We start from the raw sequence: 23,263 nt of genomic DNA, 5'->3' as shown, positions 1-23,263 counted from the left end.
CTGCCGGTTTTACTAAACCATCCTTTCTTCTTGTTGTTTTAGATCCCACCGGACTAGCACTGTACATCAGCAGCGACGGTACGACGATGGTCGGCAGCCACGAGGTGCATTCGCGCATGCCGGCCGGAGCATTTAAGCAGGTTGTCATGGAAACGCCCAGATAGTAGCAACCGTAGCAGCAAAGTTGCTCCGCCAACAGTCGCTGCCGCCCAACAGGGGCCGCCACCATCACCGGCTGGCGGGTGAATGTGGCGTCGCCTTGTTGTTGCGGCACAATCGTTCGAGCACAGCGTGCAGAGTGCATCATCGTCGTCGTGCTTCATCCAAATCGTGTATTTGCCATACTCCCTCCCCTTCGGTTCACGCGAGTCAGTGTGTGTGTGTGTGCGTTGCCTGCGGTGCTAAACCGGCAAAGGCATATGATACAAAACAATACTACAGTGTGTGATTATTGGTTTAGGAAAGCGCGCCCGTGCCGTGTTGTACAGTAGTGTAGTAGTCGTAACTGTATTTTCTTTTTTTTGTTTTGTTTCGTTTCCCTTTTTGTTGTCCGCCGTACGTATGTACGATGTTGTGAAAAACTCCCTCCCCCCCCCCCCCCCGAATGTGTGATTTTATGTGTGTGTGTGTTTGTATGTGCGATATCTGTCTGTGTGTGTATGTAAAGTGTATCGGGTCTCGGGGGTTTCGTTTTTCATTTCAAATCCGTATCCTTTCTCCGTGACCACCGTGAATGTTTACTAACAGCAGCAAGAAGCGATACAAAATCCGCTCATATTGGCATTGTCTGCATCCAAGCAGAGAGCAATAGTGACGTCAGGTTCAATGAAGAAGCAGCAATTTCTTTTAAAAACACACAAGAAACCCCTCCTTACCGTGCGATACATTGCAAAGCAAGCAGTTTGGTTAGGCAAGCTCATCTAAGAAATTGTTCGTGTGTAGAAAAAAACGCATCGTAAAAAAGGGAGGTGTGATGAAAGGCGGGAAAGGATTTCGGTAATCAACCATTGTTTTAAATCAGTTCACTCTCTTCCAAATGTTCTTTCGCAGTTTGAATCCGTACGATACATCTTGTCTAAACAGGGACACAAGCACAGCAAACACCATTATATCAGAATAGAGAAAGAAGAAGAAGAAGAAGAAGCAAATACCATAAGCCATTACGTTGTGATAAACTTTAACGGGTTAAAGAGTTTTTTTTTTTAATTTGAATTCTTTATGCTTAAAATCCTGTGCTAGCATGTAACCTGCTGCTGCTGCTGCTGCTGCTACACACATTTACTGCTACTTGGGTGGTATTTTTAAACGGATTTTATAGTTAGGATTGTGTGCAGTTTTTTTTTATTTGTGTGTGTGCATCTGTTTTTTGTTTCTGTACAAACGTTTCCAATCGGTGCCGCCGTTACGTTGAAAAGTAGCTTAGCGTGTGATGTAGCGTACAAACGAGCGCATAAATTGTGGAAGAAAGTGGCGAAGAAACAATTGTTAGTTTGCAACTGCTTTGGAAGAATTGATTAAAAAGAACAAAGCGTAAAAACGGGGCAAGTAACATTTAGTGAGGAGCGAACAACAGGAACACAGCCTGCAAGTAAGAAAGAGACGTAATAAACAATAACAACACAAACGAATCCCTCCGCCCTCTTCACGTGCTTCCCGAGGGGATGGGAGGACACCGCTGGTGAAAATAAAAACAAACAAGAAAAAGGGACAGCTCCCTTACTCTTGAAATTGTGGTTACGCATCGTTAAGACACGGGAAAAGAAAAGCAACAACAACAAAAACACTGTATATGTGTGTATGTGTGTATAGCAGAGAGCGATTATATTACTTTATTACTGTAGTATCATTAGTTTTAATCTTATTTCTTTTACCTTTTATAATTCGTTCCAGTTAACGTAAAAAAATGTGAAGAAAGCAAATGAAATTTGTTTATGTTTCAAGAATGTTTTTTTTATTATAATTATTACTTTGTAAAATCAGCTGCGAAAAATGAATGCAATCGCTGTGCTTTAGGGTAGTAGTGGTTGGTTTTGTATTACTTTTGCACGCACCGTTTATGTTCCTAGCACTGGATCCTTTAGGTAATCAAAGTGTTTGAATAATCAGGTCATCCTAGGGTCATATTGTAAGACAAAATTATAGCCTTTTATTATCCAAACTTTAAGCTTTGATTGCGTGGAAGAACGCGTGCAAGCATGGTATTTGTTTTTTTCTAAAGAAAGAATGTTGCTCTGTTGTCCCTTTCTCAAACCAGATTAAATGTTTTATTTATTTCTTTTGTCCAGTGTATATAATTAACTGGTATATAACAAACACACACACACAACAGCTGCTGTATGTAAAGAGTAAACGAAGTGCAACACTGCGTCGCGTGTCACTAACTCTAGTTGATAGGAAAGCGAAAGGAGATTTGTTGGAACTGTTCTAACACAGAGTGCAGTTACGAATAGAATCAATTGCAATGTAAAGTTGTAAAGAAGCACCAGCAGGGAAACAAGATGAACAAGTGGCAACCAACAGCACACATACATACAGCGTAATGTCTCCATCCAGTTTAGTGTGAGTGTGCATCCTAGGCATGTATCATATTTGCAAGTAAACATTTTCAAAGCTCAAGGCGCGACAGCAATGCATAGCAAACACACACACATAAGCAAACAGTGAACGTAACTAGAGCGTAATCAAATAATTCAGCCTAATAGCAGCAAATCAAGCAACAAGAATGAAAACAAAACGGTTAGGAAAAGTAATCATTAAAACATTTCTCAACTTCGAATACAAAAATACCATTCAAAAACTTTGGTAGCAATTGATTGTTTTCTCTTATATAGCGCTGACAGATGCGTTGTTTAGGTAGTACATACACACACACGTAGAGGTAATAACCTATTCCATCGTGTTTAATGTAGTTGCAGCTAAAAAAAAACAAAGAGAAATGCATTTCGAACCATTGTGCTGTTTGTTTGCTGAGTGCGCGAGAGTTTTCGTTTGCTCCTCTTCGCGAGCGTGTTTTCATGGTAGTTAAAATTCTAAGCTGTGCGCAAAACATAAAAAGAACAAGACGACAAGAGAGAGAAAGAACAGAAACCAATCATGCAAAGCCTCGAGATCATCTCCGTACGCAGAGAGGTTCGCTAAAACACTTGCTAATAAGATGTTAGTAAGTAAGCGGAATGGAGATGTGTGTAATTCGTACTAGGTAAACTTACACCATACGGTAATGTCAAAGGGCGCGTGGAGACATATACACGGGATGCGGATAAAGTAAAACAAAATATACACAAACCAACAAATCTGAACTCCGGAGGCTCAATGATAGAGTTACAGCTCGTAATTAATATTGAAGAAAAAAAAAAGTGGTAGCGCGGTTCATTTTATTTCCTTCGGTGGAGGTAGTTTTGAAGCGAAAATGGTCTCATCCGAACGTTAGCACTCTTTTTGTCAGTTACGTTTAAAAAGGAATTTAAAAAATGAATATTGAGAACCACTTTCATTACACCATTACAACCAGGCTGGGCACAAATGCCACCAGATGTCGCTTGAAGCGTTTCACCGCGGATGGGATATGGAAGCGTTTGACGATTTGGTTGAAATATTTCATCGCATTTAAGCGTTTTTTTTTTCAAATACTTTCTAATGTTTGTTTCATATCCTTTCATAATTTATTCTCCAACAACAAACGATCTTTGGCAGTGCCTGGAGCATCACTTAGCTTTTCGTGGTGTTCGCTGTTCTATAAATTATGCTGCTCCTCCTTTCCAAATCTTTTTTTCTGTAATGCACGTGCGCGTATTTGTGTGTGTGTTTTTTTTTCTAAAAATGTGTGGAATGGGGAAAGATATCTATGTACATCTTAGAACAGGTCTAACAACAATGGTAACAATGATTGGAAGGTGTGTGATTGCTATTCCCTCTGATCATCGGTCGATTCCTCTCCTGACTAACAAATGTGCTCAGTCCTATCGGTAAATGTTCGTTCTTATCATTCTAAATACTATTTCGATGTTCTTATCCTATCCTCGATTCCTCTTCGTCTTTCTTCGCGCGTTGTGTGTGTGTGTGTCTTTTTATCTTTTAAATACTAATCTTAAACCTACAACTATGCTCCGATTACCTCACAAATCATATACATGTTTAACGATGATAAAAGATCCTTTTCGTTGTAGCTAATCGAACGAAGCTCTGTCATTTAAAGCAAACTGGCCCCACCTGGAAACCGAACGCTTGCTGCGGCAGTCCGTAGTCAACGGGGTAGAAGTCGATAATCGGCAGATACTGCAGTTTAGGCGTGCGTACCTCGAACACCGTCTCGCTCTTGCTCCGGCCCGTCTTGCAGCCGTCCACCAGGACAGTTGGTTTGATCTTCGAATTGTCATACCCAATGTCGATCTCGTTCTCGCCCAGAAACCGTATCGCGTTGTCGTAGCTTTCATCTTTCGTGCTGTACCACGCGACACTGTTCATGCAGGCGTACGTAAAGTTCTGGTACGCTTCTTGGGAAAGCAGCCGCAGGAAGGTCATCTGCACGGTGCCAACCGTTTCGTACGATATCTGCAACGATATTGAGTGAACATTTGCAATCAGGGATCTGCCGATCTTCCAGCCACAGCTTCGCATCGCACAACTCACCCTGAAACCTCCGCGCAGGTTCGAGTACCAGTCGGTTTTGTCGTTCTCCTTGCGCCACGGTATCGTCGGCATCTGCGAGCTGTGAATGTCCGGGAAGACGCAAGTTTCGCCTGCCGCCGTCATGTTACAGAACACGTACACCGCGTCGTCTCCCATGCCGAGGTTGGGATCGATCCAGTACCATCCTGTCGGGAATTTGGGAAAAATCAAACCATTTTCGAGCCAAAAACCCTTTCCAGACCCTCCACAAACACTTACCATCCTTAAACTGAGGATGTCCATGGTGCAGATCGCGACACGTACGGGCTGGATTCTCCCGCGTACCGACCGGTTTCCGTATCCGATCGAGCTCCTGGCGCATCGAGTAGATCGAGCTGTACATGTCCAGGAACTTCGGTCCCAAATCCGACGCCTTCGACTTTGTCTTCTTCTTTTTGCTCTTCTTGCGCGGTTCCACCTTCAGTATCTCCTCGTCAAAGTCGTCCACCTCGAGCAGCTCGTCGTCCAGCTCCGTTGCCGTCGCATCGCCAACCTCACGTTTCTGTCGATCTTCGCCCTTGGTCATGGTGAACTCGTTCATGCGGAACAGCAGCTCCGGTGGGATGAGTGGTGCATCGGCTGGCGGTCCGGGCGGCCCCGGTGGTCCCGGAGGTCCTGGTTCTCCCCGCAGGCCTGCCACACCTTCTGTGCCTTTCGGTCCCAGGGGACCATCGTGTCCAGGCGGTCCCTGTGGTCCATCGTTACCCTTCAGCCCCAGCGGTCCAACCGGGCCCGGTTCGCCCTTGGAGCCTTCCGGACCGGGCAGTCCACGGACGCCCTTGTCACCCTTCTCGCCGGCGTCACCCTTGAGCCCAACAAGTCCAAGCTCGCCGCGATGTCCTTTCAGGCCACGCCGCCCGCGATCACCTTTCGGGCCCTTGGTGCCGACTTCGCCCGCCTTGCCCGGTGCTCCACTTTCGCCCGGTTTACCTACGGGACCAATTTCGCCCTGAAAGAGGACACGCATTAGCGGTGCTTCAATGTCTGGAGTTAATTCCACAACTTACCGATGGTCCTGGAGAACCTCGTAGACCAGGTGGACCTTGCGGTCCAGGCATTCCTTGAGGGCCGGTGAGTCCCTGATTTCCTTGAGGACCTGGCAATCCACGGTCTCCCTTTTCGCCCGCCAATCCCGTCGTTCCTTGTAGTCCTGCAGGTCCTTCGGGTCCCAGCTTTCCTGGGGGACCAATTTCTCCAGCAGGTCCGGGAGGTCCTGGTTCTCCCGGCAGCCCTGGTTCGCCTTGCTTTCCGTCGTCTCCATCCTTTCCTACGTCTCCTTTCGGTCCCACAAGTCCCGGCTCACCCGGATTACCCGGGAATCCTGGTGGACCAGCAACTCCCTTCGGTCCTTCCAAGCCTGGCTGCCCTCGTTTTCCTGGAGGACCCGGTGGTCCAGACTTTCCTTCCTCTCCCTTCGGTCCGATCGATCCTTTCTCGCCCTCCTTGCCCTCGGGTCCGATTGGTCCAGGAGGTCCTTGTGTACCGGGTTCGCCGGCAATTCCTTGCGGCCCAGGAGATCCTGGAGCTCCAGGACCACCTTCAGCACCGCGTGGTCCACGACGACCCGGTTCTCCTGGTGGTCCGGCCGGTCCAATCGATCCTGGAGGACCATCGTCACCCCGGCCTCCCTTCATACCCGGAGGTCCAGGCATGCCCTGTGGCCCCGCTGGTCCTGGTGATCCAGGCAACCCAGTCGGTCCATCCTCACCCTTCGGTCCAGTGCGTCCAATCTCTCCTGGAGGTCCCTTTTCACCTTGTGGTCCAACGGCTCCTGGCTCTCCGCGACTTCCTTGTGATCCAGGGGAGCCAACGGGTCCCTGAAGGCGGGGAAACAATCGATTTTAGTAACATTATAATGTCCTCTTAAAGTATTTCTTACTTACCGCTTCACCTTGGGCACCCTTGAAACCCTTCTCGCCCGGCGGGCCCATGTCACCTTTGTCGCCGTCCTCGCCCGGTGGTCCCACAGGGCCAGGCGGGCCAGCTAAACCACGCTGCCCGGGCAAACCGTCCCGTCCGACCGGTCCAACCAGTCCCTGCTCACCCCGCTCACCCTTTGCTCCTCCTGGACCCGGTGGTCCGGGTGGTCCTGGGCGTCCTTCCGCTCCGGGCGGACCTTCCTTACCGGGCTCTCCGGGTTGGCCCTTGTCACCGATTGGTCCCGGCAGTCCGGGCAGTCCGAGCTCTCCCTTTAGACCGGGCAGTCCCGGCATTCCCATCATGCCTCGTTCGCCCGGGAATCCTGGCAGACCCTGACCTCCCTGTGGGCCATTCTTGCCAGGAGGTCCAGGTGGTCCGGACTGTCCTTCCTTGCCAGTGTCGCCTGGTACACCCGGTTCACCTGGAAGGCCAGGCAATCCCGGTATGCCCGGTTCTCCCACCGGTCCTGGCTCGCCCGTCGGTCCTTGCGGTCCTACAACACCGGGAGCACCGATGGGGCCTGGATTTCCGTTTTCACCCTTAAAAATACCGAATGATGAGTGAAGTGAACTGAAATTGTGCAGTGAATGACCTTCTTACCGGTGGTCCACGTTCGCCCGAAGCTCCCGGGGGTCCATCCTTGCCATTATTGCCCGGTGGCCCTGGAAGTCCGATAAAGCCACGCGGTCCTTCCGGTCCTTGCATGCCGATTTCTCCCTGTGCGCCCGGTGAGCCTGGCTGACCGGTGTCTCCTTTGGGGCCGGTAGCTCCATCAGCACCGCGTCTTCCCCGAGGTCCTCGGAATCCCTAGCAAAGAGGAGCAACAATCGAATGTTGATGACGATTGATAATGATTCCTTTATTCGAGGGAATACTTACTCTTGGTCCAACTTCGCCACGCTCGCCTTGAAGTCCTGTATTGCCCTGTAAATTAAAAAGAACACGTTTACTTCCAGTCCATTCATTCTTACTTTGGATGTACATCTCTAAACCCTTCCATCACTTACCCGTTCGCCCTTTTCACCTGGCAGGCCGGCCATCCCGAACGAACCCTTGTCGCCCTTGTCGCCCGGCGGTCCCGGATAGCCCGGGAAACCCTGCACGCCCTGCTTGCCCTTGTCGCCGGTCAGTCCCATCATGCCCGTCTCACCGCGCGGTCCCTCGAAACCTTTCGGTCCCTCGGGTCCTTCCGATCCCGGTGCTCCCGTCACTCCAGGATGGCCTCGTTCGCCCGGCGTTCCCATGTCGCCCTTATCGCCATCGTGTCCCTGCTCACCTTTTTCGCCCTTATCACCGGCAGAGCCTCGTTCACCATCGTCACCCTTCGGCCCCCGGTTGCCCGGGAATCCTATCGGACCCTGAACGCCCTGTGGTCCTACATCACCTTTCGGTCCGGCGATACCTGGATTACCGTCACGACCGGGTGGACCATCAGCTCCGGGAAGTCCGGGTAGGCCCGGTTTTCCATGTGGACCGGGAATGCCTGGTGGTCCAAGATTTCCTTGCGGTCCCGGTGGACCTACTGGACCGGTAGAGCCTGTTTGACCTGGTGCACCCGGTTGACCCTGGGGGCCTGGGTTTCCTTTGGAGCCTGGAATACCTTCAGACCCGGGAAGACCGGGATTCCCCGATGGGCCGGGAAATCCACGTGGACCTGTGAATCCACGCGGACCTAGTTCACCGGGCATACCGGGCAATCCTGGCGGACCGTCTTCGCCTTGTGCGCCATCGTGTCCTTGGCTTCCCTTCTCTCCGGACGCACCCTGTCGGCCCCTTTCACCTTTCTCGCCCGGAAAGCCGGGCAATCCGATTGGACCTTGCTCTCCCTTGACACCCTGCAGCCCGGTTGCTCCTCGTTCACCATCTCGTCCCGATCGGCCACGACGTCCCTCGCGTCCTTTCGCTCCGACACCTCCGCGAGGTCCAATCGGTCCCTAAAAGAAAGACATTTCAATTTCAGTCCATCAAACTGTGGAAGTGTAATGGAAAACAACACCTTACCGGTTCACCAACATCGCCCGGTTCTCCTTTGGCACCCTCAGGACCCGGTGGTCCTACAGACCCTGGCACTCCGGTCAAACCCATCGGACCGTCGGCACCGCGCATCGCCGTCATATGCTGGGACAGCATCTGTCTTAGTGCTTCCGCCTGCGAATCTGGTCCCTTTTCATTACCGGCTGAGGTCAGTGGCATCATGAACACATGGCCCGGTGGTCCCGGAGGTCCTGATTGTCCGTTCAATCCATCGCGACCCGGATCACCTTTCGGACCAGGTTCTCCCGGAGGTCCACGAGGTCCTCGAATGGTCTTCACACCTCCCACGATGGTAACGGTAGATTGGGCAGGAAATCCAACTGATCGGTCCTTTAGATAAGATTCAAAGACAAGTCACACTTTATTGCAGAATTTCCGCAGAATCGAATTTCCTCAATTACCTCTTCTTCCTCAAACTCTGGACCATAACCATTGCCAGGTTCTGTCCTGGTACGGTTCTCCGTACCATCGCGAGGACTTCCAGTTGGACCTCCAGCACCACTCAATCTTGGATCTCCTCCAGCGGAAGCATCGTACTCTGGATCGGGCAGAGGAAGCACTCCAGGACGCAGCTGATCGTACGCCCCTGGACTAGCGGCAGCCGTTCGATTTCGTGCACCAGTCTCGGCAGTATTCACTCGACTGAGATCTCCACCAAACTCCAGATTGTTGTAGTAGTCATCATCATCTCCAATCACTTCCAGGCCTTCGCCATCACCGTACAGATCAACGAAGTCTCTTCCGGAACCTCCCGAACTAGCAGCTGCAGCTGATGCCTGTTTCGATCGCGAATTTCCTGAACTACTACCACTTCCACCTGCAACGGATACTGACTCTCGCAGCACCTGATCACGAATGCTGGCACCACCCGCTTGTGAGGAAGCTCTTCCACTAGCACTAGAACTAGAGCTAGAGCTGGAACTGCTGCTACTCTGAGTACGACTTGCTGATCCACTTGCAGTACCGTTCGATACCGTCCGTGTGCTTTGTATCGTGACAGTGCGTGTTACTGTGGAGGAAGATCCCGAAGACCCACCGGAAGATGTTGATGCTCCACCGGATCCACCCAGACAGTCCGGAGCATATTTGGTGCAGATGTTGTACGCCTCATCCGGTGTGTTTGCGATCATGAAGAGTTGGAGATCACCCTGGAAATTCAAATTCAATACATTCTACAGATCTTAGCAGTCAGTGGCATCCAAGAAACGCACCGTAAAGAATCCATTCTCCTCGTTCAGCTGCACCCCAGTCAGGATGAGCCCATCGGTCACCAGCTGCACTCCAGGCCTTCGGTTCAGCGGACGCGTAATCTGTGTACCACAGTCCAGGATCAGCGTTACCGAGTTACCCTTCACGCTCACGCCCAACCGGTGCCACCGTCCGTCGTCGACGCTCACACCGAAGCTGACCATGTTCTGGTACTGGTCCTGCTCGTCATCCTCCGGATTGCCGTCGTAGTAGTACAGGGCCACATCCCGCCCAACCATCAGCATCAGTATCTCGTCCGAATCGCTCGAATACACCGCAAACAGTGGCGCTCGCTCGAGGTTTGGGCTGGCCCGTAGCGTTACCAGCAGCGAAAAATCGAGTGGAAACCCGTCCGGAAAGCTTTCAATCGTCGGTATGCTGAGTACCGTGTCTTGGTTCATGCTGTAGGCCGGTTCCGGATGAGGCTGGTACTGGTTGCGGCTGCCGTTGCACATCCCGGTCGTGGGAGAAACACCGGACGGAAGGGTCGGCATCCCGAACTGCTCAATCATGTCGACGAGACCATCTGAAGAGATTGAAAGGTAAGTGAATATTATTGCATCTACTAAGAACTACTTCTACTTGTCTCTAAATTTATTTTGAATTTGTCTAAAGATGTGAGGAAGATTTTTTTCAAAACCCAAATCCCAAACAGTATCAATTCAGTAGTAGTATCAGTATCAGCAGAGACGGACTGGTTCTATTGCATATTTGCAGGGTGATTTATTGACATGAAATTTGGGAAACAGTCAAAAATATTTGCGATGTCTGTGTAGTCAAACATCCTTCAGATGCTTTCAATTACCCTATGCAGCCTGCATTAGATTTGCCACGTACTAAAGAAAACTTCTATACATTTAATCTTCTTCTTCTTCTTTGGCTCAACAACCAGTGTCGGTCAAGACCTGCCTGTACCACTTGTGGGCTTTGGCTTTCAATGACTTATTGATTTCCCCCCATAGCAGGATAGTCAGTCCTACGTATGGCGGCACGGGGATTGAACCCATAACGGGCATGTTGTTAAGTCGTACGAGTTGACAACTGTACTACGAGACCGTGCTAACATTTAATAAGGCCTGAATATACGTAAAACTCGTTGGATTCATCGAAACATGCAAACTCAAAATGTGATCTTTCATCTAAAACAATAAACAAAGCAAACTCTTATAAACAAAAATATGATATTAATTCCATCGACAGTATTTTAAATCGCATGTGATCGTTCTAGACATCGTAAAAAATTAAAAAAAAAAACAACTATCCTTTATAACCAGTAGCGTGACAATTGTCTAAATAAAATTGAAACGATTTTCGAATTGCGATATCGAATAAGGATAAAGCTGTGCAACAGGCTCTGAAAATTGTACAGAGATTAGTGATTGTGTTTTGGATGTATTTCATCAATAATTTACAACCCGACCCCGAACCATGTGCATGTGTGCTAGGTTTCCCCATTGTTCAACAATGCAAAACGCAAAGAATTAGCGTGTTTCCAATGTCCAAGCCCTTCAACAAAAACGACTAAGCCCTGCTGTTGCGATCCACACTTTTGGTTCATTGTGCAATATTTAAATGCACCCAACAACAACCGAGAGAGCCTAACTCTAGCTGACCGAGCTTCGTGAACTTTTCTATCTTTTTTCGTTAGACTTTTGTGCCAATGAGCGTACGTGATGACGGATTACACTACAGCAAGCAATTTAATACATTCTTCAGCCCCATCGCCCACCGCCCATACAATGTTCCAATGTGTTTTTAAAGTTGTCGATTGTATCGCGCGGCTCCCTTTCGCACTCGATGTAGATTAATTACAACACATGTCCGTGGGCAACACATGGCGCGTAACAATGTATGGCGGATGCAGTGATGCACATTGCACCCATCATCTCCGAACGCAAGACATGGGGCCGGTGAAGAGCAATGATTTAAAACCCATAAATTTCCATAAGCCTTCGTTTGCAGCCGTTTTTGCGCTTGGAATCGCGTGCCATTCGCCAACCCCATTGCCGCGTGTGCGTGTGCTGCTGGTGTGTTTACGCAGATTAACAGCGTGGCGTTCCCCAAAGCGTTGACACGGACAGTGCTTATGATGTTGCTGGCGGTGCGATTATCATTATGATTACAACGATTACAACGCCTCTGGTGCGGCGGGACGCAAATCAAAGGGATATGGGAGTGTGCCGATCGGTCAATAATCGGTTAGGTTTACTTGCTTTATCCTACGGTCGTACATGTTAATTTGCACTGACAGCAATTATTTGTTTTTAGACATTTACTTATTTTAAAATATCAAATGTACTATACTTTATAATATTTAAGTGGCGTCCAATGAGTTTTTACGTTGATTAAACCAATATGGTTCAATCAATCTGCATCGTGTTACACGAAACGATGAAGTAATATTTAATAATCCCATTTTGCTTACATATTGCATACTTTTAGGCGTTTAGCTATCATCATTTTGAACACTAAATGTTTTCTTAACAATTTTAATCTGCTTTCTATTAATGTGGGACACTCTTAACTACTTACCCGTTCGTGGTTCGGCAGCTGCATACACCACTAGCCCACTAGCGACAACGCCCACGATCAACAGGGGCAACAGTGGCGATGCCACCCGCCGCACACCATACCGCCAACTTGGGGTGCTCATCGCGTGTCGCTTCCTTCGCCCTCGGGGCCGTTGAAAGGACACGCCGACGTACTGTGGATGCGTCTGCTGCATGTCCTCTATAGCGCCTCGGAACGGAACGAAAAATTCCACTCCTGGCGCATACACACGCAGCCGTTATTTAACGTGATTTTTATTCCTCGCTGTGATTAAACCTGTCAATAGCTTTACGCTTTTCACTTTACTCCAACCGCAAGCACTAACGCACATTTAATGAACGATTAATTTTTGAGGACGTTTACTCGTCAGACATTACATCTCTGTCGCTTCCGGTGTCGGATGATTTCACTGCATCAAAAGCCAGGGAAAAGGGAAAACAAACTAAGTTAAATTTATGGTAAAACACTGCACGAACATTGAAATTTAAATCACAGTAAGATCATTTTATAAAATTGGGCAAAATTAATCCGTAATGTAGAGCACCGTACGAAACTGTGTCACTAGATGTTGGAACTGCTTGACCCGTTCTAACACACGCTTTTCTATTTTATCCTTTCCTCTTTGCCGTTCGCTTCTTGGTCACTTTATCAATCCTGCACACTCAGCGGCAGCCTGTTCCCACAATTTCGGCATTAGATATTGCTGGAGTATAGGGGCCAACTGCGAGCTGTATTCTTATCAACCAGCTTAGTTTGCGTGGCACACTAAAATTAGGCTACCAGTCCAATCTAAGCGCACGCTGTTACACAGGAAAGGGTGCTTTTGATAAACTTCCGAAGCAACCACACTGCATGGGCACTGAGCAACTTTTAGTTTCGCAAACTGATCTCGCTTCAATGCTGTCATTTGGTTTGAGCTGAACTGAGCGCACAACTTTTAACATTTTATACAATTTCTAATATTTCAAACACCAGCCGAATGTAAAGATGAACCTCTAACTACACAATTGCACCTACTTTTCACGGCACCGGACACTCCGATCTGCAGGCCACGAACAACGATCACCGACTGATCGGAAGTCGGGCTGCGCATGGGCTTTTACTGCCGGGTGCGTTATGAAGCTGTCGCTGATTGCGCTGCGTCTTGCGCGACAGCTTGGGACTGTTCTTGCTGTTACTTCTTTCGCGCGTAGCTGGAGAAGTGATTACCCGGCAATGGCAATGTGCGTGCGTGTGAGTGTGTGTGGTGATGTTTCGGAAATGGTGAAATATAGTACTATTTGTGGAGAAAGAAAGAGAGAGAGCGCAAGACACGCACAGATTAGCTGTGAAATATATAGAATCGCGCTGAGAGATTGTGAGACATGTTTGGGGTCGAACTTGCTAACTAAATTTAAAAAATTGTACCCAAAACCCTTACGACAAGAGGCAGAAACCAAAATTAAGCGCAGATGTCTTCGGAAATTATAAGAAAATCATCAATTTTCTAATTCTGCAAGCTATGACACACAAAATTATAGCCAAGCTAAGCATGTTGTACTTGTCGCTTAATAAGACTTCTTTATACCAACAACGACATGAAGATTCAACGATTGCACTACATAACACATGTGGCGACTGCGGAAAGCTTAACATCACAGAGCGCGCGCGTTGGAAAATCTATTAAACCGTTCTGCAACCGCTAGACGCAGCGCTGACACTGTCATCGTTCAGGCCGCTCGTTCCAAAACCGCCCGACCCGTTCCCCCAGCCCCGAAAGCAATCTGACTGATGGCTTTTGATTAGTTTAACAGATGGGAGCAGATCTTCTGATCGGGTTTGCCAGCGTGCGTCGCTGTGGGATTGATGGCAAATTAGCGTACAAACCCACTCGCCGTCGACTTGTTCCGTTTGTTCCGCAGCGCAACGGGCACATTCTGCTGGCGGTAGGTAATCCACCTAAAAGCGAGGCAATCGCTTCGTGCTGGAGTATCAACGGCAGGCAGTGCTTTGTAGCCACGTGTTCGTTGTTTTTCTTTCATGCTGCTGCTGTTGCCACTTCTTCTCGAGGCGCGGTGTAAGTGAACGTGCGGCGAGAGTACGGTGGGTCTTGTAAATGGTGTGTACGGCGGCGCACAACCACTTGTGAACGGTCCATAATCCGGAGCGGCCAGTTTGTTTGCTTGGGCGAAACATCACGCGTGCAGGATTTGGTGCGACTTTGGGGGCAATTTCGTAAAAATCATTCATTTGCACGATGGGTGTTGCTGAGGATGTTTTTGTTTTATTGTTTTTTTTTTTGTTGCTTGCACTCGAATGGCACCCACATCTGGGTCCCGTTACATTGTTGCAGTGGGACAAACTGTTGCAAATTACGTTTTCAGAGGTTAAACTGACTTAAAAACGCCATTTTTTAGGTGTAAATTGCTTACATACAGGTAAATGCGCCTGAATGGTATGCAATCCACGTACAAATCTCACCTTACAGAGCGCATTGATTAAAAATATCCCATTTCTTCCATGAAATACATGCAAATGACATCATTTTAGCCAGAAACATGTAGCACGAGAGATGAAGTGACAAAAAATGGTTTCCTTCTTCATGAAGCTAACTCCCGAACGACTGTCACCCAGCGCTGGGTAATCGAGCACAGCAATTATGTGCGCCACATGCTCGCCAGCAAATAGTGCGGCACAAAAGTGGACCTTTGCCGAGGCGCGCAGCTGACGCGTACGGGGTTTTCTTGCCGCGAGAAACGGGCAGATGACAATTCCATTAGCGCAAGCTTCTCCAGCTTCCCGCCCAGTCAGCCTCGCCCGCAACAAATCACTCACTTCCGATTCGCCCCGGAAGCAGGGCGGACAGGCGGGCGGCTGAAGGCTAAATGGCATTTTCCTATTCATCCATTTTGAATATTCATCGAGTGTGATTTCACTTTGTCCCGCAAAGCCGCTGCGCCGTAGTCGGCGATGTTTTTTGCTTTTTTTATTTTGTTTGCCTGCCGTTGCTTCACTTTGGTGTGCTGTCACACATATCACTGCCACAGGCCGGGCGTTGCCCCAGTTCCCAGTGCTTTTCAGTGGGCTTGGTGTGGTGATGGGGTGACGCGGTTCTATATTTTTTACATCCCAAAGCGACGGTATGGTTGCAGAAGGAAATCAGGAGGCGAAAATCCTTTCGCGCTGTGTTAGTTGGGTACGGGGCGGCGTACGACATTCGGTATCATCAATATCCTTGCTGACGCTTTGCTCCGAACGTGACAAATTGTTTACCTTTGATGTCGCACACAGCCCTCTCTCTCTGTGTGTGTGTCATTAGTTGTTCGGGAAGCGGTGGCACACAAAAGGGTGGCCCTCGAAATGGCACCGAAAAGGTATCGAAATGATGGTGTATGGTGCAGGGCTATAGCCATAGCTAGGTAGAAAGGTGCTTTTTATTCTCAATAACTTATCTTCCTCCGTATCATTGGCGTGTTCGTTTTTTGCTGGGAAAAGTATTGGAAAATAGATTGTTTTTCAAACATTCTGAGTCTGAATAAATCTTTGCATTGAATGAGTTTAACTAGATCATCATAAAGAGCTGATTAAACTCATTTGAGATTAAACTCTTCATGCTCACTCAAAATGCTTTAAGTAATTAGTGTGCTTAAATAATTCTTTTAGGAGTTGAATAAATAATGTTAAATGAATCGTGATTTAATTCTCCACATTGACAGTAGTTTCTATGACTCGTAGAAAGTAAATTAATTATTTAAGTATGTGTTAAACTTAAACTGCTAGTGAGCTTAATTAACACTTTTTAGAGCTGAATGAATCAAAAATGATTCACCTTTCCACATCGACAGTAGTTTCCATGACTCTTAGAAAGTGAATTAAGTATTTAAGTATGTGCTGAGTTAAACTACGCTACTGAATAGACATTCTCATTGTTTAGGATTGAAGTGCACCAAAATATAGGCAATTTGATTTACACCTTAGTTAAGCCATAATACAACAGCAGCGCCATCATGAGGCGATAAAGTAACTACTTCCCACTTAACAGTAGCACCATCTACGTGGTTAGTCATACGAATCATTGAGTCAAAGGGTGTTGTATTAGTTAATAATTGGGAAGCTTCGTGGTCAGTATCCCCAGAAAATATATAGAATTTAGTTAACAGCACAGATTTTGGAGATTGAATTAATTCTACACCTTCATATCACCTTGCTAGCAAATCTTGCATAGAGTCCTTGGCGGGTAGCTCTTGCTTGACACTTGTTAGCGCTCTCCGGTGAATCTGGTAACTGTGTTAATTTTTGCTCCCATAGAAAATTCGAGAAGCGAGATTTAATTATCTAATATGGGGAGCAATCCTACACACTCATCATTAGCTCATTCGTTCGTTTAATCGACAGGCAGTTCACAAGAGCCTTCCCTATCCTTTCTGATTTGTATTACATGCAGACGAAACAAACAATTTAACCCAATTAATTAGCTTACTTAAAAGAACTGAACGAACTGCACGAGTTCTCATTCGTTTTTCCCATCTCTACTTGTAATGTTGCTCCATTTTATATTTTAACCAAGGGACCTCTCAGGATTTTTTCCCCATATAAGTTTAATAAGTATAAGTATATATGATTGCTTTTTTAGTCTGTAAAACCGAAGCAAAAACTACGAATCGTTAACATTTTTCGAATTTAAAGTGGGATCTAGGAAGATAGGACAGCCCTTTCTCCACCATCCCTGCTTTCCATCGGTTACACCTAAAGCTTCCACTTTGCCAAATGACACATTTTAGGACTCGTATCTCTTTCAGTACACAATACCCATTCATCCACCACATCGGTTCTTCGCCTTTGCCAACCAACGTTGGCTGCTTTTCTGTGTTTATGCTCATCCCTATCCCTTCTTGCTCCCCTTTTCCGCCTTCTGTCCATGGATTTCGTTTCCGTGCCCATAACAAACCAGCATATAGCATGGCCCAACAAATGGGGAAAACACCGAACCAACCTGGCAGTGGCACAGTAATGACATTGGCAGAAAATCCACACACACTACTGTACACCATCGTACACTGTACTCCCTCCCCCCAATCGAGATTGATTGTGCACACGGGCTCTCGGCGAGCGAATTGAAATATTGATGTAAAATAAATAATCGATATGTAATAGAGATGGTGTTTTTGTGCTCGGTGCCCTCGAACCCATCTAATCGCCCACGGGCTATGCCCTCCTCCATCACTGATCGAGTGTTTCGATCGAGCACCAACAAAAATCGTGCAGATTGATTATTTTACCCCTGTGTGTAAGAGAGGGGTAGAGTGTGTGAGGGAAAAAAGTGCCGATTCACTGGATAAGTATTGGATTTGGGGCATTTCAAAAGGAATCGATGAAGTGCTGTAGGCGATTAATTAGTTGAGATTTGAGGCACTGGTTGATGGATGGTTGATGATTTTATTCCGTTGCAATTGTTTCCAAAATCGCATTTGATGTTCCTTGTGGAATAATAATAAATATGAAGGATTACTTTTTATTATTAAACTCTTGAAATTTAAGACCGAAAAAACATGCTGAAGAGTGTGTGACTATTCGAATTGGAATTGAAATTGCTATAAATTTACTTATCAACCTTTTTTTCTACAGAAAATGCTTTGTTTATCCAAAGCAAAAAGAGGTGACAAAACCAACAAATTGTCCTTTGTTTAGTACGGGAGACTTTTTCACGCAAGCATACAAGGCTTTACCTTAAGTTGATTTATAATAAACCCTCTTTATTACCATCATTTTCCACCGGAAAGATGAAATAAAATGCTATGCTTAGATTAATTCCATGTTGCCCTTTTCAACGACAATCATATTTCATGATGTTTTTTCCACTTCTCCGCTGTTGAACTCCCTCTTTTTTTTTAAAAAAAAACCACACCTTACGGTACAGCTTCCAACCAGAACCAGCTTCCATCGAGCAGAGAGAAACGGATGCCCCTCAGGGATATGTGCCGTCGTACCTTTGAGGAACCGTTCCCCAGTGTTTCTCCCCGCTGTGGCCACATTGGCTACATTAAAAATCTCTCATCAACTTCCGATGGGCGGCACTATTGTTCAGCACGAAAGCCATCGTCCTGCGGCAAACTCGGGGCTTAAGAACGGCCCTCTAACCTACCGGTCGCGAGCAACCGACCGCACCGCGTGTGTACACCGTAACACCAGTTGGTGCCGTTCTCACAATAATAATAATGTTTTACAAGTATCAGCATCACGGCAGCATTCCTCAGCAACGGTGCTCGCCCCCCCCTCCCCCCCCCCCCCAGCGTACCAGAAGCTGGTCGGAATGTTGTCAGGACTGCGGGGGAACAGTGGAAGATGTTGGCTCCCACACACCCATTGTGCTACTAGTAATGGTGCCCGTTGGTCGAAAAGCGACCTGTGCGACGTTAGTACAACGAGGTGCGAAATTACGGACGAGAGAGATCATCCGGATTCTCTGTTCGTGCCTGGTGTAGTTCCTGGTGTGGGTCTGGCGGTGGGTTTTGGTGGTTCGTTACACAGAACGTCATAAAGTGGAAATGTTGCTGCTGCTACTGCTGCTTGCTGTAGCAAAGGCAACCCCATTCTCTTCTTCTACGTTCCAACTGGGAAACCGCTCGTTACCGCCATCATCGGTCACGGAAACGACAAGATGAGCTCATCTTGTGCTGCGCTGGACGGGCCTTATAATGATCTCCGCAGCGACATGCGAACAATGGGAAGTAGTGGAGTATGGAGTAGGACAAACTTTGTATTTGTTTATATTTGATTTATTTTTTGCTGATATCTTTGACTGTTACTGATGTATTCATGAAAGATAAAGGTACAACAACCATTCAACCAACATTCAACAACTGGTAGGTTCGTTATTAAGATACAAAGCCATAAATCAAACCGATTTGAAAGCTACTGAAAATTTGTGTTAGGTCGGATTGTGTGAGGAAAGAAATAAGTAAATAAGTAAAAAGTAAAAAAAGCGTTGTGGCATAAAAGAAGAAAACAAAAAAGAAAACAAAAGGGTATAAAATACAAGAATAAGAAATAGAACAAGAAACAAGGAACAAGGAACAAGGAACAAGGAACAAGGAACAAGGAACAAGGAACAAGGAACAAGGAACAAGGAACAAGGAACAAGGAACAAGGAACAAGGAACAAGGAACAAGGAACAAGGAACAAGGAACAAGGAACAAGGAACAAGGAACAAGGAACAAGGAACAAGGAACAAGGAACAAGGAACAAGGAACAAGGAACAAGGAACAAGGAACAAGGAACAAGGAACAAGGAACAAGGAACAAGGAACAAGGAACAAGGAACAAGGAACAAGAACAAGAACAAGAACAAGAAAAGGAAGATAAAGAAGAAGACATTAAGAACTACACAATTTCAAATCAATTTTATCTATAAAGCCACAGCACTTTTCATTAAAAATGATACAAAACCAGTGAAGGTACAAACTTGAACAGTTCTAGTCACTTTTTAATAATATCGTCCCTTTAAACGACCACTGAAATCTCATGGTGCAAAGAATGTGAAAGTGTAAGGAAACTTTGTTCCTCCCCTGCCCCAAAGCATCCTCCCAAAACCAACCCTCACATTCCGCAAAGTACGTCACACGGAGCCACACCCTACTAGCTCCTTGGCCGCAGATTAGAAAATTTCCGAAAGTTATAATGTTTGTTTGTTTCACCGACAAAAGGTGCAAAATGATTAATGGCAAACAGCTGGATCAGTTCCGGTGGTTTCCTGCGGTGGTGGTGGTAGTGCTGATCGTGGTTCAGATCACCATCGCCAGAAAACACGCCACAAAGTGCGGGGCGGCGACGGCGGTGGTGTTGTTGCCTTATCCCTTCGGCTTACACGCGGATACAAGGGAAGCACGGTGGCCATCACACCTTGTCTGTAACTGCCTAATGAGGAAACTTTTTGGCCCCTCTCGCAACAAATAGCATTCCATTCGCTCGCTCGAGTACGGTTCCCGTGCTACGCAAAGACTTATGAATTGTTAAACATCCCTTTTCTTCTCGCCGTTTTCCGCATGGCACTACTTCCGGGCAGGGTTCTGTGGTCCCTTTACCCGCGTCTGCCGCGTCTGGTTCGTGTTGGTGACTGGGTACGATGGGAAAGGTACTTTTTTGTGGGGCTCGGGCTTTAGTACAAATGGGACACGCGTTGGGCGGTCGAGTTGGGTTGCCGGGTATGGTACGAATTAATTAGCCCGTTGGTGGTCGGATTTGCTTTCTACTGTGCGTTTTTTGGTCCGTGTGTGTTTTTTTTTTTTGTAGCCTTACTCACTCACTCACTCACTGTTCTTCTCTTTCATTGTTTTTCTGACTGCTGCGCATTCATTTCATGCCGGACTGAAATTCAATTAGGCGAGAATTGATGTTTTTCGGTGCGATTAGAATCTCATTACCATTTGCCAGGCGAAACGTACTAGGGGGGGGGGGGGGGAGGGGGGAGTGTCAGTGTCGATTGTTCTCCTTCCTCTCGTGTCGCTTGCACTCTTTTACCGTTTGGTGGTATTTGCAGGTCCTTTTTTTGGTTGGCAAGCTCCCTTTGCCACATACAGGATCATCATTTTGTGCGCTACCGTGCGGGTCGAAATGCTATGATTTGGCTGTTGTTTTGGGGGGAGCCGGTGGTATCGTTTAATTTTGCTCCAGCACCTCCATTGTAAGCACTCATTAACACGGCCGTTAAAAGCATTATTAAATCAGGGGGGGGGGGGTGGCAGCAAAAACAGCAAAAAAGCACCAAACAATCAAACTGCTGCTGCTGGGTGGAGATTTGGGACAACAAAAATGGGTGCAAAAAACAGCAGACACACACACACACCCACACCCGACCCGAAATCATAATTAGCATAAACAAATCAAATCAAATTCAATTAGGCAAATCCCACCGACCCGATCCCACCACAACGGCACACGATGCTGACACGTTTTTTCGGATATTTTATCTGTGATTTTCCACGTTTTTGGATGTTTTTTTAGAACATGATACCTATTATAAGGGTCATGGAGTTTCACTCTACAAAAGATGTATTATTTTAATTGTGGGTGTTTCTTAGTTTTATTTATCAATTTTTCATAAATGTACAGAACAGTTGAGTAGTATAATAACGCTTAAAACTACTTATAAATAACGCTTAAAAATGGGTCAAAATACGTCTTACGCGAACGACAGCGGATGCTACTGGATGGCAATAATTCATCGGTCCGCAATCAATTGTTCAGTATGCTGAGCACCGCCACTTTGTGCAAATCAATATCAATCAATCATGTTTCCTTTTTCGCTTCCTTCTTCTCAACCGAGGCAACTGAAGAAGCTGTTTTGGGGAGGGAATGGAAACCAGAGGCAGAGGACAAAATATTGTCACATCCACTTAAAGTGACGGTGTGACGGCGGCTGCTCTCTATTACCGTCAATTTTGTCACCAGAAAGTGCATACCCCGTCCGTCCGTCCGCAGGAAATGGGGGACGAAAAGTGCTTTCCTGTGGGTCGGAAATAAAATGTAAAATACATTTAATAAGATAGTAAACGGGAGCTGCAAGAAGCAGCGCATAAAAAAATGACAATCCATCACCCAACAGTGCCACAGGGTTGCTCTCAATTAGTGCACTGTCACGAATTCGGATTCACGGCTTGTGAGATCCTTGTTCGTGTTCTTTTTTTCTGCTTTCTCCCCGGTTTGTCACATTTTTTTTTCTCTCAACGTTGGTTTGCAATGACATAAACGCAGTTTCCGGTGATATTGCGGCGGCTGCCGCTGCTGCTGCTCTTATGATTTATTCCTTCCTAAATAAGTGCCGGCGCGCCCGGGGCACTGCCGTTAATGGTGAAGGCGTGTGAAATTGCTGAAAGGCCAACGTGTTTCGGGCGAACAACGCGTCCTTGCGTACCGGTCCGACCCGTACAAATACCGCGCAATCCGGCAAACCATGATTTTGCATCCACTGGCAATCAGGTGTGTGTGTGCGCGGGAAATGTTTTACCTCTTTTTTTTTCTTTCACTCTTTTCTTGCCTCTTTGCCTTTAATGGATCGAATTTTAATGGAGTGTTTTCACATTATTCATAAACGACGGTGCATTTGATTTGCGTTTTGTCCAAGGCTTCATAAAATGGAAATATGTAGCTATTAGTTATTCAACAACAACCAGCACTATAGCAATGCATTGCCGTATTCGTGCAAGTATATACGACAGATCCTCAAACAGAATATTTGTTATATGTATATTTTAATGTTTTAAATAGTTTAAATAACGTCTAATTCATTATATTAAACATCAAAACATTTATCTTAAAATCATGCTATCCTATACTTGTCACATAACTCGATGAGGTTAACATTTATGTCATTTGATTATGCATACATTCTATTTGGCGTAAACGTCCTACGCGGACATGCCGGCCCTATACAGGCTTTCAAGACTTTATTCAATACCACGTAGCCGGTTAGTCAGTCCTTACTACGGGGAGACGGACCATTCCGGGCTTGAACCCATTACGGGCGTGTTATTAAGTCCTTCGAGTTGACGACTGTACCACGGGACCGCCCTACGTACATTAAGATACTTTTCAATGTTAATCGATGTTGATAGATCATCATCATCATTTAAGAGAATGGTAACCTGAATAGCATGATCATACATATAAGAACCATAATCATCTAATCCACACATTGAACCATCGAGTGTAAGAACTTAAGCATAAAAAGACACTAATAAAATAGATTATACTGGTATAGAGACAGATACTGATGCTTGAGCAGGTATCAGCATAGTTTCCTAAATACGAAAACTGTCGGAATTTTGAAAGATCCGGATAAGTAAGAATTCCTAGTAGTTTTGAAGTCA

General features: G+C 46.5%; 2 protein-coding genes across 13 annotated transcripts in view; one reads left to right on the top strand and one right to left on the bottom strand.

Moving 5' to 3' along the window:
* LOC120899595 (flocculation protein FLO11) overlaps positions 1 to 3,306 on the top strand; it is a 70,826-nt gene extending 67,520 nt beyond the window's left edge. For all 12 annotated transcript variants that reach the window (XM_040305619.1, XM_040305624.1, XM_040305623.1 and 9 more), the window contains one exon: positions 43 to 3,306. In XM_040305619.1, coding sequence (XP_040161553.1) covers positions 43 to 164 — 122 coding nt within the window. In that variant the 3' untranslated portion in view covers positions 165 to 3,306. The remainder of the gene's footprint in view (positions 1 to 42) is intronic.
* Positions 3,307 to 3,642: 336 nt separating this feature from the next.
* Positions 3,643 to 13,504, bottom strand: LOC120899594 (collagen alpha-1(XI) chain-like). The gene is made up of 13 exons (XM_040305617.1): positions 13,438 to 13,504; positions 12,403 to 12,829; positions 9,834 to 10,396; positions 9,024 to 9,770; positions 8,590 to 8,952; positions 7,596 to 8,522; positions 7,468 to 7,512; positions 7,189 to 7,395; positions 6,552 to 7,127; positions 5,676 to 6,485; positions 4,888 to 5,617; positions 4,630 to 4,814; positions 3,643 to 4,551 (listed from the first exon to the last, which is right to left on the bottom strand). Exons 2-13 carry the CDS (start codon positions 12,593 to 12,595, stop codon positions 4,186 to 4,188), a joined length of 5,712 nt encoding a protein of 1,903 aa, XP_040161551.1. The 5' UTR covers positions 12,596 to 12,829; positions 13,438 to 13,504; the 3' UTR covers positions 3,643 to 4,185.
* Positions 13,505 to 23,263: the final 9,759 nt, after the last annotated feature.

The sequence above is a fragment of the Anopheles arabiensis genome, chromosome 3 (genome assembly GCF_016920715.1).
Source record: "Anopheles arabiensis isolate DONGOLA chromosome 3, AaraD3, whole genome shotgun sequence".
In the NCBI taxonomy this organism is placed as follows: Eukaryota; Metazoa; Arthropoda; class Insecta; order Diptera; family Culicidae; genus Anopheles; species Anopheles arabiensis.
The sequence above is the reverse complement of the archived record's forward strand: the minus strand, read 5'-3'. Positions and strand labels throughout refer to the sequence as shown.

Excerpts from the sequence above, each read along its gene's own strand:
- LOC120899594 (XM_040305617.1), bottom strand. The coding sequence starts at position 12,595 with ATGCAGCAGACGCATCCACAGTACGTCGGCGTGTCCTTTCAACGGCCC. Across the intron at positions 10,397-12,402 it reads AGCTGCCGAACCACGAACGG|ATGGTCTCGTCGACATGATT; the intron begins GTAAGTAGTTAA and ends CAATCTCTTCAG. Across the intron at positions 6,486-6,551 it reads AGGGTGCCCAAGGTGAAGCG|GGACCCGTTGGCTCCCCTGG; the intron begins GTAAGTAAGAAA and ends CCCCGCCTTCAG.